This window comes from Plectropomus leopardus, chromosome 8, assembly GCF_008729295.1.
Source record: "Plectropomus leopardus isolate mb chromosome 8, YSFRI_Pleo_2.0, whole genome shotgun sequence".
Lineage (NCBI taxonomy): Eukaryota > Metazoa > Chordata > Actinopteri > Perciformes > Serranidae > Plectropomus > Plectropomus leopardus.
In genome coordinates, this window is record NC_056470.1 from 252,417 (window position 1) to 267,086 (window position 14,670).

The 14,670-nt window shown below is 41.0% G+C and overlaps 1 protein-coding gene across 1 annotated transcript in view; it reads right to left on the minus strand.

Moving 5' to 3' along the window:
- Positions 1-204: 204 nt before the first annotated feature.
- Positions 205-14,670, minus strand: part of lamb2l (laminin, beta 2-like) — a 61,184-nt gene continuing 46,718 nt past the window's right edge. Inside the window, exons 18-35 of the mRNA XM_042492274.1 lie at positions 13,900-14,020; positions 12,040-12,232; positions 11,765-11,908; positions 10,531-10,762; positions 10,278-10,441; positions 9,841-10,065; positions 8,712-8,926; positions 8,496-8,592; positions 6,758-7,130; positions 6,462-6,646; positions 6,025-6,272; positions 5,295-5,510; positions 5,042-5,186; positions 4,137-4,341; positions 2,640-2,781; positions 2,260-2,436; positions 1,946-2,111; positions 205-926 (exon numbers count right to left, since the gene is read on the minus strand). Of these exons, the coding sequence (XP_042348208.1) occupies positions 790-926; positions 1,946-2,111; positions 2,260-2,436; positions 2,640-2,781; positions 4,137-4,341; positions 5,042-5,186; positions 5,295-5,510; positions 6,025-6,272; positions 6,462-6,646; positions 6,758-7,130; positions 8,496-8,592; positions 8,712-8,926; positions 9,841-10,065; positions 10,278-10,441; positions 10,531-10,762; positions 11,765-11,908; positions 12,040-12,232; positions 13,900-14,020 (3,385 nt within the window). The 3' untranslated portion in view covers positions 205-789. The remainder of the gene's footprint in view (positions 927-1,945; positions 2,112-2,259; positions 2,437-2,639; positions 2,782-4,136; positions 4,342-5,041; positions 5,187-5,294; positions 5,511-6,024; positions 6,273-6,461; positions 6,647-6,757; positions 7,131-8,495; positions 8,593-8,711; positions 8,927-9,840; positions 10,066-10,277; positions 10,442-10,530; positions 10,763-11,764; positions 11,909-12,039; positions 12,233-13,899; positions 14,021-14,670) is intronic.

A 14,670-nucleotide genomic window follows, 5' to 3' on the forward strand; every position in this document is an offset into this window, starting at 1 on the left:
TCTGAGAACAGAGAGGCTGAAGTGGAGCACACTGCTTTGATACGGAAAGGGCGCCTCCTGGTGACAGTGATTTATTAAAACAACAGCTCTTCTGTAACAAATGTGTTAAAAAATGTAAACTTAATATTGTAAATACTGCATACACACAAATAGGACACACAATGTGATGAATTTACATAAACGGTATCAAATTTATTTGTCTCCACCATCACTCCTCAGAATGAACTTTGCTTACAAGAATACTTGTATATGTAATAATATGTATTTAATTAAGTTTCTTTTGTAGTAAAAATAGACACATTTAATTCCAAAAAATCAAGCTTCTCCATATATTTCTTAATAGGAATGTCATATTGTAAATATACTAATGTGGTCAAATTACAGCAAAAAAACACACAAAATCTTTTAAGAACTTTTGGTCAAAATAACAAATTTCTGATAACATAATCTGATATATCTCTTCTGTTTAGTAATCAAATATCATAAAACAAATATTCTCCACAGGTCATCCACCTGTTATAATAGCTTAAAGACATGAACACCATATAGGACAGTGTTGATATGTTGGAGTCAAAAAGAGATACAGTACATGGACAGAGGAAGGCATTTCTGTGATATAACACTTGACAGGTAATGTGTAAAACTTGATGCATAACCAGTGAAAGAATGGAGGTACCAAAGCAGTGCTTTATTTCCATGGGTGATGTCGTGTTTCTGTCCCAGTCACAGCTTCAGTCATATCTGCTTGGCTCTACAGCAGCAAATGGTAAACGGGGAACTGGAGCATCCTCACACACAGTTACTGTACTTCTGCACCTGTTCCCGGATCTCGTCCCGCACCACTGTGGCGTTTTCCTTCAGCTGGTCCAGCTCCATGCGCTGCTTCTGCATCCGCTGCTCGTTACTCTTGAACTTTTTCTCCAATTCTGCAACACCGGAGAGGAAAAGAGGGTTCAAAAATGGGTAACAACAGGGGGATCCCTAACAGATGAACACTATCAGTGGTTAATCAAATTATCCTTTAGGAGTCATTAAAGCTGCAGTTGCTAACTTTTATAAAAAAATACTTTTTGTTCCTCCTCCTGACAGTGCTTTTCATGGCATTTGCAAGAATCCACAGCAGCTGAGTGAAAGCACCAAATCAGAGCCAATGAATCTCTAACGCATGCAGCTCCTAGTGTGGGAGCCGCGTTCACGTATGCGAGCTCACAGGGAACCAACGACAGCTCGCGGTATCTGCACGCCAGTATTTACATGCTATCTGGAAGCCTCCCGCACACGCAAAGAGAGACTTGTGGAGTTAACAGCAAGCAGCAAGTCTGTCAAATTTGAAACTATATTTTCTGTTTTTCTGTTATCCAATTTTTGTAGCTTCTTTCAAAAAGACTGATTTATAATCCATGGTTGGAGTGTGTGTTGGTGTGCAGCTACTGCGAGCTCTTGTTGGTCTCACACGAGTGTGCATATGTGAACATGGCTCAAACACCAGGAGCTACAGGCTACAACGAGGCTCAAAACATGACGCCAGTGACGTTTCTCAGAACAACCTGGCACATTAGAGCTTCAGGACACTTGGATTACTTTGGACGAGCAGTATGGAGACATTTTGTGGTTTTATTGTGTGTTTTTTAACATTTGAAACCTGGACCATTTGCTTTAATCGTTTGGGAGATGATTGTTACTCCTTGTCCCTGTGAACCTCCAACAGTGTTTTGTGGACTATAAAACTTCACCTGACTTTCCACTGGCATGAGGGTGAGTAGATAATGACTGAATTTTCATTTTTTTGATGATCTATCCTTTTAAGTCCACTTTAATGTACATTATTCCATTGATACAACCTGACAGATATCACTATATCATCACAGCAAATCATTCACAAAACAGCAGTGCAAAACTGTGCACTGCTCAACTGTCAGCGCTGAGAGCAGCTGCGTGTACTCACTCCTGAGTTGTTCTATCCCCTTGCTGGCTTTGTTTAAGAGGTCTTCTGCCTCCTTCTTCATGTCCTTGGCTTTCTGGTTAATGTTATTCAGACTTCCAGCGTCCCCACCGAGAGAGTCCACCTTCTTCTGCAGCTCCCGGTACTGGCTCTCTGTGTCGTTGAGACTCTGAAAGACACAATATTGTTACTTATGATTTTGCTTTATTTATCATAAAGAAATCCTGGCGCTGTTCACAATATTTTGTTTCCTTTCATACATTTTGGGCCGAGCACCAGGTTTGTTTTTTTTTTTTTTTCAAAATAAAAGCACAGACCTTCTCCAGTGAGGATGCTAGGTGCGTCGCGTTGTTAGCCAGTACTTTGGCTTCTTTTGCCATCTGTCTGTTCTGCTCCGTCTTGTTCCTCAGAGCTTCCACCTCCATGGAGAGGTTGTTCAAACGCATCATGACATCCATCTGCTTATCCTGCAGCTCCGTCAGCCTCTCATCCACCTTAAAAAAGAAAGACACATGAAGCAGAATTCATGGTGCGAATGGAGAGATATGGAAAAATACGGTAATTTGATGACGGCGAGAAACAACAGTGCTTAAAATAAAGTGCTCACTAGGCAGCAGCTTCTCTGACTGTAACCTGTAAGAAGGGAGAGAGTGTGAAACAAAGAACAAGAAAGAGCTAATTTTCCAGTGTGCTCTACCTCAACTGTGGCATTCCTTGTGCTGTTCAGGTTGTCGTGGGCCTCCTGCAGGGCTGTGCGTGCTTTCTGAATGGCCTTCTCAGACACATCCAGAGCCTGCCTGGTGTTGTTGGCTGCATCCTTCACTCCCTCTGCTCGCTTCCTGCACAGTGCCACCAGAGAGTAGACAGAAAAAAAAAGTTATTGTTATAGTCTTAAGTAATGAGTATATGTTGTCATCAGTGTAGGAAATGAGATTCAACTTAATTAAAGGTTCTTTTTGTAAGATTCCTACAACATAAGGCAAGTTAGATTTGAAACTTTTTAGACCTACTGTACCTGTAATGCTACATGGAGACCAATTTTCTAATACCCAAAATTGAACATGGACAGTTTTATTTTGCCCAAATGTTTATTGTAAAACAAAGAAAAAGCTAGATAACCTGTCAAATGTTGGAAAAATAACCCTTTTTAGAGTGGAGCTCATGGAAGACTTGAATATATTATATTATCATAAAGGTATCTTTAGTTTACCAACAGAATTGGGAAGTATCTGGCATTCCTGGTCTGTTTCTAGATGGTTTTGTTTTTCTCAGTCTGCATGTGAGATGGCACTGCTTGAATTCCCATCAAGATGAGTACAAGAAATTTATTAAATCATTTAAAAAAGTTCTTACAACGCAACGTCAGAAAAAAAAACCAGTTAATAATATCCTGCTTAGCCTGTCTGAGTTTTTTTTAAGATTTTGGAAAGATTAATTAAGGCCTTAATTTTAGATAAATGAATTAAGTAAGTCTTTTTAAGGTCACAGAGACTTCAAAATTACAAACAAGTTTTATAAAAACAGCAACAGGAGAGGCACCAACAACACCCCCAAATTTCATAGCGATGGCACAAAAAGTGAAAACAGAAAAAGGTGGTGCAACAGTCTTAATGTGTGTGTGTCTGTGTGTTACTGATAGTCTGGTGACACTGCACAGGTTTGACTGGTGCATCATCACCTGTGGTCGTGAACAGGAAATAAATGTCTTTGGATAAGATAAACTGACGAGTCAACTGCCAGAACTGTCAGGAGGACACGCTGCTAAAAACTTCAAACAGCGCCTACATCGTCCTGAGGAGATTTACATTATTAATAAAGTTACCGCTGCCATGCCATGTGCATAAATGTTCACTATACCTCAGTCGGTTCAGAGAGGTCTGTGTGGAACCTTCTGTTGTGTGACTTTTGCACCACACAGTGGACACACGAAGTGGTACAAAATTTGCAATATGTCATTTCCTGTGTCACTCACTCCACACAAGAAATAGGATCTAACTTGCGTGAGCAGCGTCCAGTGTTTGTGGAGATGCATAGACCAGTGTCTCATCACGACTTTTGTTTGGGCAGCCTTAAAGCCTGCGTTTCACACCAGAACTGTGAGGTTTTTTTGAAGACGAGTGAGATTGTTTTGCATTTGCATTTGTTGTGCATTTTCATTAAAAAAAACCCAACAAAAAACAGTTGCTTTACGTACTTTGCTTCTTTAGCTTTGTTGAGCAGCTCCTTGACTGTGCCGATGTGCTGCGAGGTTTGGTTGACGATCCCCTCGATGTTGGTGAGGTTGGAAAGGCTGTCCTTTATCTGCATGACCATTTTGTCCAGAGCGGTCCTGTTCGGCAAGGTGATGGCCAACACCTGTTGAGCAACTTTCTCTATGCTCTGTGGATCGGCTCCCTCCTCTGGACAGCAGAAGGGATGAAGAAGAGAAATATATAAATCAATTAAATACCAGAAAATCACTCCTGCCACTGTGTCATGTCTAGGAAATTATGTTGACTTGCTTTTTGTCTTGTGTCTATGTTGTCTTGTGATTTCCTGTTTTATTTTGAAATCCTAACTCTCCTCTCGTTTCAGGTCACTTACTTCCTCCCTTTGTGTGTTCTCCCAAAAGTGTGATTGTCGGCCCCGCCCTGATGTCTCTACCTGTTCCCCCTTACCTTATGTATATATAGTCAGCGTCTCCCTTTGTCCTGTGCCAGTTTGTCTTGTCCATTGAGTCAGTGAACCAGCGTCATTTCCATGCCTAGATTCTTTGTCAAGTCAAGTCAAGTTTTGGTTTGTATGCTTCAGCTTCTCAATCAGGTCAAGTACCAAGTTTTGTTTGTTACTTTGAGAGATCCTTGTTTACAAGTGAAAGTAGTTTTTCCTCAATCAAGTGATTTTTTGTTTGTTAAGGTTTGGCTTCCTCTGTAGAGTAATTTTTAGTTTTTGCATTTCCTCTGTGTGAGAGTGATTTTTAGCGCCTTTCTTAATTAATGTTTCACTTTTCTTTGTTTGATACTTTTGCTGAAAGTGCAGAGGTTGGACTCGAAGTCGCTGCAGGTGCGTAATAATGATAATAATAATAATAATAATAATAACAACAACAGCAACACATACCAGTGAGGAAGTCTCTGATCTTCTTAATGAAATCTTTGAGCTTCTTGTTGTTGTTTTCAAAGTGGTCCTTCTTCTTCTGGGCTTTCTCCAGCGTGTTCATTGCCTGGTTCTTCACATCCTGAGTCAGGGAGGCAATATCCTGAAGCTGGAAACAGGAAACCAGAACGTCAAGGGACAGACAGAGATTCTTTATAGTCTCCAGTCATGACAGGTAAGAGGGGCACACCATCGCACTATATTCAATAAAAATGACCTTTTTGGCCATGCTCTGCAGCTCCTCGTTGGCAGCGTTTACACTGTCAGTGGCGTTCTTGGCGAGATTCAGTGCTGCTATAGAGGTGCTTACTGTCCCGTTGCAACCCTCTCCTCCACATACACGATTGCCCTGATCGTCACGGCAACCGGCACCTCCACATTGGCTGTCTGAGCAGCTGCCATTGACAGTGGCATTTCCGTGTCCACCGCATACCTGGAGGGAACAACAGTGCGTTATCATTTACATAAAATGATTGGACCGATGGAATAAGGAAATGAATAAAAATACAATCAGTGACCCTTTGTTTCTTAACTGGTCACCCTGTGTTACTTTGAATTTGTGAAGAAAACTGTTTTTCTTTCATGCCTCCACAGTGAACGAAGAATCCAAAAATGTGAAATGTGAAAGTCATTTGGGGGTGAAGTGTTCCTTGTTTTTGCAAAAACATCTCAAAATGGAACCAGTATTGTTTTCCAGGGTACTTTGAATTGAACCGTCAATAATAAAGATGTGTCAGTGACTGAAAATAACACTTAAAAAACGCGTGTAAAATATTTCCTCTTAAATGTTTTTCTTTGATTCTGCATGATGGAGAAATGCAGTACGAAACAAAATAACAGAAAAATCAGAAGGTTTTTTTTGTTAAATAGATTATCCACTTCAAGATGATCGTCTTCCAGGACAATAAATAAAATAATGCATGAGTGAAACCTCCAGTGTCTCCTACCTTGCGACTGAGGTGGTGGCCTTTCTTATCCAGGTCGTGGGCTTTGTGCTGCAGCTCGTTTAATGATTTGTTCTGGGCAGCCAGAGCGCGGAGGAACTTGTCTTTACTGGCGTCCAGCAGCTCTTCAGTGATAGCTCGGGTTTCTTTGGATTGTTCCACAGGACTGACAGGACCGGACACTGAAGCGTTGCATTTCTCCTCAGCTTCCAGCGACTCCTGATAGTACTTCTTCACTTTCTCAAACTGATCTGTGAGGAAACAAGCGCTGGTATTTATAGTATTATGTATAATACTTAATATCAGAATTTCTTTCACAATATTTTTGCTTGACTGAGATTCAAATAATATACATTTATGTTTATTACTTTTTTCTTTGCAGTCATGGGGTATCACTCATGTTTTTTAATGTATGCTTATGCTGTTTTTAAGTTTGCTACCTGCAAATCCTGAGGTGAGGTAATCATCCAGCAGGCGTCGTTTGTGGGCCAAAGTGGTGTTGATGTCCCGCAACTCTCTCTCTAGGTCACTCAATGTATGCCTCAGTGCCCCTTCTTCTTCTGCGGTTGTATTTAGCTCTCGGGTGACGCTCATCAGACGCCCGTCTGTCAGAGCAATCTCAGCCCTGCAACACATAAAACAGGATATTTATAAAATGTCCAGGAGGTTGGTGGCAGGTAAAAAAATCAACCTAACCAAACTCAATGAACATCCAAACACTATGTGATGTCATCACCTGAGGTCATCGATGCTCTGTCCAATCAGCTGGTGGATCCTGTCCCTGTCCTCCCTGCTGATTAGATCCTGCACTTGCTTCAGCTTCCTCTCCAGCTCTTTGATGCGCGTGTCCCCGACTCCCGGCGTGACCCCGCTCTCCAGGATCTTCTGCGCGGTGTACTGGATGTGATCCAGGTCCCTTTTAATCTGGCATACAGCGTCATCCCACAGCTGGAAGCACGGGTGACACTGGACGCACTTGGGGAATTCGCCAGTGAAGCCACGAGCGCATTCATCGCAGCGCTTCCCCGCTGCTCCTTCCCTGCACTCGCACGCCCCCGTGGATCGGTCGCACTGGGCCATCTCTGAGCCCAGTGGGTGGCAGTTACACTCTGAGTGGACGGAGGGAGGAGGGGATAGAAAAAAGACAAGAGGGCGGGACACAGAGAAAAAAAAACCCATCAAAATGGTCTGCAGGTCCAAAGAGTATAAGACAAAATGTAGTCATGTCTTAAAGAACACGGCACAAAGGGTTTTTCTCCAGATTTATCAACAATGATTACACAGTGCATGATGATGTTAAAATATTTAGGTTTTATATATTAAAACCTATAAAAGGAATCAGGCCTTTGTGTGGACACAGGCTGAGGATCTAAGCCGCTGCTGAAGCTGAGGTGAACAAGGCTGGATCAATTCATGACAGGAAGCCAATATATCGCCTTTTATGTGATAGATTGGAATTTTAGTTTTAGAGGCGTTACCAATGGCCATAGATCAAAATGCATGTGGACACTGAATAGGCCTACAAGCAATCAGAACAACGAAACGTCACATAGTCTTTAGTGATAGACGAATATAACCACACTACAGGATGCAGAGATGAGCTGTGATGGTGTAGCATTAATATGTGATTAAGTGTTGCCATTTTTACTATCAGAATTTTAAAACGGACCACTGCGCAGGATTAAGGGGCATTTTGTGGTGTGGCCTGAGGATTGCAACCAGCTAAGACTTCTCCCTTGTGATAATTGTGAACTCCCGGCTAGGAATCTTTAAGTGTTCATTGTTCAGGATGTTTTTACCGTTAGCCGAACTATCCATTGAGGTCTCCTCTCCAAAAAGAAATCTACCAGCTAATTTAAAATGGTAAAAATGCAGATTTTTTTTTTTTTAATTAGTTTTTCTGATGCCGTCCAGATCATCACAGAGGAGCTAAAACATGAAAAACTGAATGGGCCTACAGCCAGAGTTTGGTGTATCTGCTCTGAGCTACGGTAGAAAAAGGTGGTGTAACATGGCAGACTGTGGGAGAGAACTTGCTTCCTTATGTAGATATAAACAGCTCATTCTAAGGTGACAAAAGCACAAGAATTAGACAGGAACGAAAACATACTCATCATAAGATATTGCATTTATGCCAATATCTCCCCCAAAATCCCACACACTGAACCTTTAAATGGATAGTTCCACATCAGCTGCAGTCATCTTGAGTGTTTTAAAAAATGCCTCAGGGTTGCTCCTCTTAATTAAGGAAAATTTGGTTAATATTAGCTGTGGTGTTCACGGTGCAAGGTTGCGCTGCGTTGCGATGCCAAAAATGACATTATCACATATTTTGCATACGTTGAGCAAGTTGTGAGTCATCATCTGAAATGCACCGTGCAATAGATCAACATCTGTGATTGGTTTCTTCTTCTGCCAGAGCAAAGAAATCACAAGTGGTATTTATTCATTAATATTAGCACAAGGATAGTTACCTTGACACTGCACCTTCGGGTCTCCCCAGTGAAACTGCTCACACTCAGTACACTGTTTACCTCCGAAGCCCGGTTGACAGCGGCACTGTCCTGTGAACTATAAAAGACAGATTCACAACAAGCCAAAGTCAGAAAGACAAAAATATCTACTGAATAAGAAGACAAAATTGCTTTTTGTTTGAGTTCACGTTTGCATTGTACTTCATGCCTCCTCACCATGTTGCAGTGAGCTCCCAGGGCGTGTTGTGGGTCGCAGCCACAGGGCTCACAGCCTCGGTCCTGACCGTAGTTCCAGTGGTTAGGAGCACACTGATCACAGTTGTGGCCGGCCACATTCTCCCTGCAAGAGCAGGCTCCAGTCTGCCGGTCACAGTGACAATGTCCATCACTGCAAGCAGACTGGACGGTGCCAGCAGTCACACAGGTGCAGCCTGAGTAGAGAAACATGAATTCAGTGCACAGACAAAGAGGTTCTGCTCTGTGCGTTCAGCATGTTTTCACGGCACAGGAATACATAGACAGGTTTTAGTTGCTCATATCCAAGGCAACTTACTTATATTGAGAGAAATTGATCGGGGGGTTACAATTCAAGGGGAAAATTTAATTTCAAAATGTACAGTGTTCACAGACCAGGAGAAGTTTTTGTTACTCAATCTTCTATTGAACAGTTTTAATGTGGAGCTAAAGCAATGTCCAAACACAAACCGGTTTTAAAATAATGTATAAAAACATGATTTTCACAAAGTACAGGGATGAAAAGGGGGTTAGACAATGACCAGGTTTTTTACAGGGGTTATTATTTATTTATTTTGCTACTTATTACTTATTTTTCTAGTTTATCTTCTACTTTTTTCTAAAATTAATAATGAAAAATTATAGATATTTGATTTGGGGTATGTGGGTGTATGCATATTTGTGTTTATTTAATTAGAGTCTCTGTTTAAACTAATAGACACTGTCAATTTAAATTCACTGACTTGTGGAGAAAGGGTGGGATTAAATGAGTTTTCGCTTTCCTTTTCGAACATGTAAAGCAAGTCATCGTGTCTTTGACCATTTGTCTTGCATTCTGTTTTTCATTGTCTGTAAATATTACTTCTTTTGTCTGTTTGCTTTTGTGTAATAATTTCTCTGTCCTTTTTTATACATTCAAAATAAATCCAAATCAAATCAAATATTTTAGTTGCACATATCCAAGGCAACTTACAAGGAACTTAATGATACAAGTACTGCAACTTCAGCCTTGCCAAAATAAGAAGAAAAAAAGTTGGTGTCAAGATAAAATTTGAGCTTTGCAATCATATAAAACAACAAAAACAGGTCCGCTTCTACCATGGTCACTCACGTCTGCAGTCGTGGGCTAAAGCGTTGCCGTAGTAACCGTGTTGACAGTGGGCACAGGACGGGCCGTCGGTGTGGTACAGACACTTCAGGCACTGGCCAGTCCTGGGGTCACATGACTCGGGGTCCTGGGTGTCGATGTTGCCGTTGCAATTGCAGGAGAGGCACTGCCCACCGGATTGTTCTGGGTTGCCATAGTAACCAGGGGCACACTGGTCACAGCGGGGCCCTGGGGGAGAAAAAGGGAGAACATGACAGTTAGCTTAAAGGTGCTTTTCACTGATGTGAGACTACAGTAGAGAGTTTGGTAGTGGATATTAATTGCAAAGTCAGTCACAGTTTTTATGGTTTTGTATACTTTCAATGAGTCAAGGTCAGTTGACCAACAGAATATTTAAAAGTGGTCAAAAAATAAAATAACACTGCAGTGTGAACGCCTACCAGTGTAGCCTTGTTTGCAGTCACAGATGATCTGGTTGGAGGTGTGGTCAGCGTGACAGGACAGCCCGTTAAAGTGTTCTGAGCCGGGGTTACCAGGACAGGGGCAGGGCCGACAGTGCTCGCCTGAACCAAGCACCGGGTTCCCAAAGAACCCATCCACACACCTGGGACGAATGACGAAGACATTTACCATGAGTCTGATTACCACAGACGAAGTTAAGTCAAGTCAAGTCTGAGCCGGAGTGATTCTCACCGCTCGCACAGGTGTCCTGCTGTGTAGTCCCTGCAGTCTCTACACTCTCCGCTGCGGGGGTCACAGAGGTCCGCGTGGCCGTTACACTGACAGGGGCTGCAGCTGGGAAAGCCCCACTGGCCTGGCTGGCAGTCTGAGCACTGACGCCCAGTGGCTCCTGGCTTGCACTGGCACTGGCCTGTGACTGGGTCACACTGGTGGCTCAATGAGCCGCCTGGGTGGCAGTCACAGGCTGGAAAGGAGAAATTAAAGGGATATCCAGTGTTTTTCTACTGCATCGGGAACAAAAAAAAAGTTCTTTCTTTTTACATGAATAGCACATCATCATCATCATCACTAGCAAACAGAGCTACGCAGCAGTTTCATTAGCACCAATCACCATCAAACCTACACAGCTAAACTCAATGCAAAATATGGGATTAAATATTACTTAAGAGTTAATCTAAATTGGGACTGATAGAAATGTGATTGGAGGACCTCTAGAAAATGACTTTTCTCAGCAAAGTCAATATTCCATTTTCAAATTTTGTATTGGTATCTGATTTGGAGTCAGGTCTCATATTTCTGTCCAAGCCCGACCTGAACCTGACAGGCATTCTGTTTTATTGTCTAAACCTGACTCGAGCTCGATGCAGTTAATGGAAGCTGAAGCAATGAATATTTCCTGCTTGAAACAGACTGTGTTGTGTTCATGCATCTAAACAACAAACCCAAGAAGTGGCCCAGCACAGACAGTAGGTCTATCATATGTGTGTATTTTTTAGGGCTGTCCCAAATTCCATTTTCTGGGCTCTGGAGCTTCGCCATTAATTAATCAACAGTGAATAATCGGAGAGAGAGAAAGTGGGGCTGCAAGGCAAATTGGTTGGCAGTTTCTGTACAAGACACACCGAGGGACGCAGCCTGCTTGCCGAATCTGTCATGCGCGAGATGACAGACAAACAGAAGGAAGAATAGAAAGAGAAGTGGTGCGAGGAAACATGCCAGCCCCAAGCTTCTAATACATGTTTTAATATAAAAACATTTTATTTTATGAAATATACTATTAGACCTATTTTTTCAGCACAAATTTGGATCAGATTAGAGTCATGTATTTAATGTAAATACATTTCAGGGAAATTATGAGGAGGACAGCATCTTCAGCTTTGATGTCAGCTTTGGTATGACCTTGTGGGACTGACAGTGTTGGGTAAAGGTCTTATCAAAAGACAGACTGATCAGCGAACAGACTCACCAGTGCAGCCATTCACTCCAAAGCCGTAGGTTCCTGGCGCACACTGGTCGCAGCGTCGACCCATCACATTGGGCTTACAACGACACTGACCTCCCACCTTTCCACACTCACCACTGAGGGAGCCCTGAGGGTCACACTGACACGCTGGATACAATGCAGAAAATATCAGCCAATTATTATTATTTCAAAAGCAACCAAGTATTTGAGCTATCAATAAGTTTTAACGCACATTCTCTAAATCTGTGCTTGTTTTGTGTGTTTCTCGATGTACTTACAAAGAGCGCCATCATGAATGATGGATGAAATACTGCAAATGAGTTTGGAGCACATCTCAGCCAGGGCGGGCATCGGTGTGATCATAAAGGAATCCAGACACATGTAACGAATCATCTCATCCCGCCGCTCCTCTGCCTCCGGCTCGTTACCTTGGAAACCAGGAAGCTCAGTGTATTTGGGGATCAAAACCAGCTATTAGGAGAGAAGCAAAGGTTTAAAAAGAAAAGGATTAAATTGTAGTTACAGTTAATGTCTGGGAGTATGAGCAAAAGGAGGGAGTAAAGCTAACATTGCTATTGCAGAAAAGACAGAAAAATATGACAGAAAAGAAAGAAGAAAGAAAACAACTGTAAAAGCCAGAGATCTGTCCACACTTTTTACAGAAATGTACTTTATACTGACAGGAATGACAGTGATTAAAAGGAGGACAGTCAAATACTGCACTACCAAAATCAGTTCATGTTTTAAAAAGACACTTCAGTATCTTTAAAAGTTCCCTAAAGAGACTTTCTTAACTTATTTAGAAAATCTAATTCCAAACTCTGATATAGTCAACATTTTGCATTTGAATTTTCTCACCACAAGGGGGAAACCTCATAGTGAGCAACATCTTGGCAAAGTCACTTCTCCTGAAACAAGAAAGCTTTGACTCTTTAGCTCTTTTAATTATGAGAGCTAAACTCACAGAGCAAAAGCACATCTTTACCTATCCTGTTAAAATAGGTGTGTCAGTTTCCAGGTTTTACTACCCAGTGACACACTCTGGTGGAAGAGGTACCACTGTAAAAATACCTTCTTACAGGTCAAAGTCCTGCATTGAAGATGTAACTGAAGTTAAAACTATGAAAGTATAACCAGGAAGATGTACTTAAAAAAGGGGATGCCCAAATGTTTTACCTTTGAGGGCAAACTTAAACTTGACAGGTAAAAAAAAAACATGTATTGTATTGTGAATACGCAAAAATAACTCTAGAATCCAAAGTTCTTTTCATTGAAATGCTTTTGTCAATGTGCCATTGTCTCTGGCTCCATTTTTCGTGTCTCACCCATGCCAGGCTGTCCTCCTGCACTAAGTGTCACTGTAGATTAGGAAAAATGACTTATAATTTGGTATCCTACATATTTAAAGAGCATTTTACCTCACAAAAAAATGAAACGGCATGAACAATGATTTATATTATATTCTTTAAACCTTTTTTAATTTCTTTTGCTAGAAACATTTGGTGGGTCCACTAGAACCTTATGGTGGGCCAACTTTGGTCTGCAGATCCCACTTTGAGCAGCCCTGACTTAAAGCATTAAAGGTTTAAGTACTCACTGCAGACAAAAGTCCCTTTTGACTGTTATTATTATATCTTAAGATCACTATTACTCATGCATGAATGTAAAATCAGGATTTTACTTTTTTACTAGTCCGTTTGATTTTTCTGAATTTCACCTACTATTCTTCTATCCTTCTATCAGACTGGAACTAATGATTATTTTCATTATGGATTCATTTGCTGAACATTTTCTACATTAATTGATCAATTGTTTGGTTTGTAAAAATCCTTTAAAAAAGTTATCAGCCCTCAGTGATGTCTTAACAACGTCCAATCAATAATATAACATTTTAAAATGATTAAATCTATATTTCAACTATTAAAATATTTATGGTGAAAAGAAGCAAATATTTACATTTGAGAAGCTAAAGCCATGAAATGTTTTTACATGAAAATGATTTGACTATCAAAATAGTTGCTGACTAATTTTCTACCAATCAAGTAAAAATTAGGTAGCTTAAGTTTAAACGAAACATGAGCTCTAGGTTTTGTTGGCAAAACTCTTAATTTGTACTAAAGGTGTCGAATAACTCTCACCGAGTCAATGAGAATGAAGGCAGTGAGGTGTCTGTGTGTGACATCGTGACGCTGGAACCGGATTGCAACCACGTAACGATTACTGGGCTCGAAACAGAATGGCCTGGGCATTTCGATGTATCTGTAAAAAACAATACACAACATTTAAACAGATAAACCTAAACATATACCACATATTCACTCATGTCAGAGTTTGTCCCACTCCTCTCTGTTTTCTGTTTCTCTCTCTCCTCTTTTTTCTTTCACTAAAACTTGATTGACGCAATTAAAAATGTTTCCACTTTTTATCACCTTTGCCTAATGTGACCAATCAGCAAAAGCTATGGTATACTTAAAGACCAATGTCATGAGTCTATACTGTTGAGCTGTACACAACTCCATTCAACTCTATAATGCCCAAATGTATGTACAATATACAATCGGGCAGTATTTTAAAAAGCTGAGTGACTCTAGAAACACAATATGAAAGACAATTCCTTTTTATCTTTTTGCAAAAAAAAAAGAAAAAAAAGGAATTTCAACTTAGGGGAAATATTATAAATATTCTATTTTATTTATATACATTTATATTTCAACTCAATTCCTGTTGACTATGACGTTTTGGTGGTGGGTTATTTCCTTCTTCCATATCTGACTTGTCCATTTTTGTAGCAGCGAATGTTCGAGCTCACTTTGCTAATTGGTTTTGGCTGATGGACCAACCACAGGAGAGAACGGAAGGCAAGCTATGGTCCGCTGAGACGGCCAGATCCGGGCAGGGCATTACCTCTT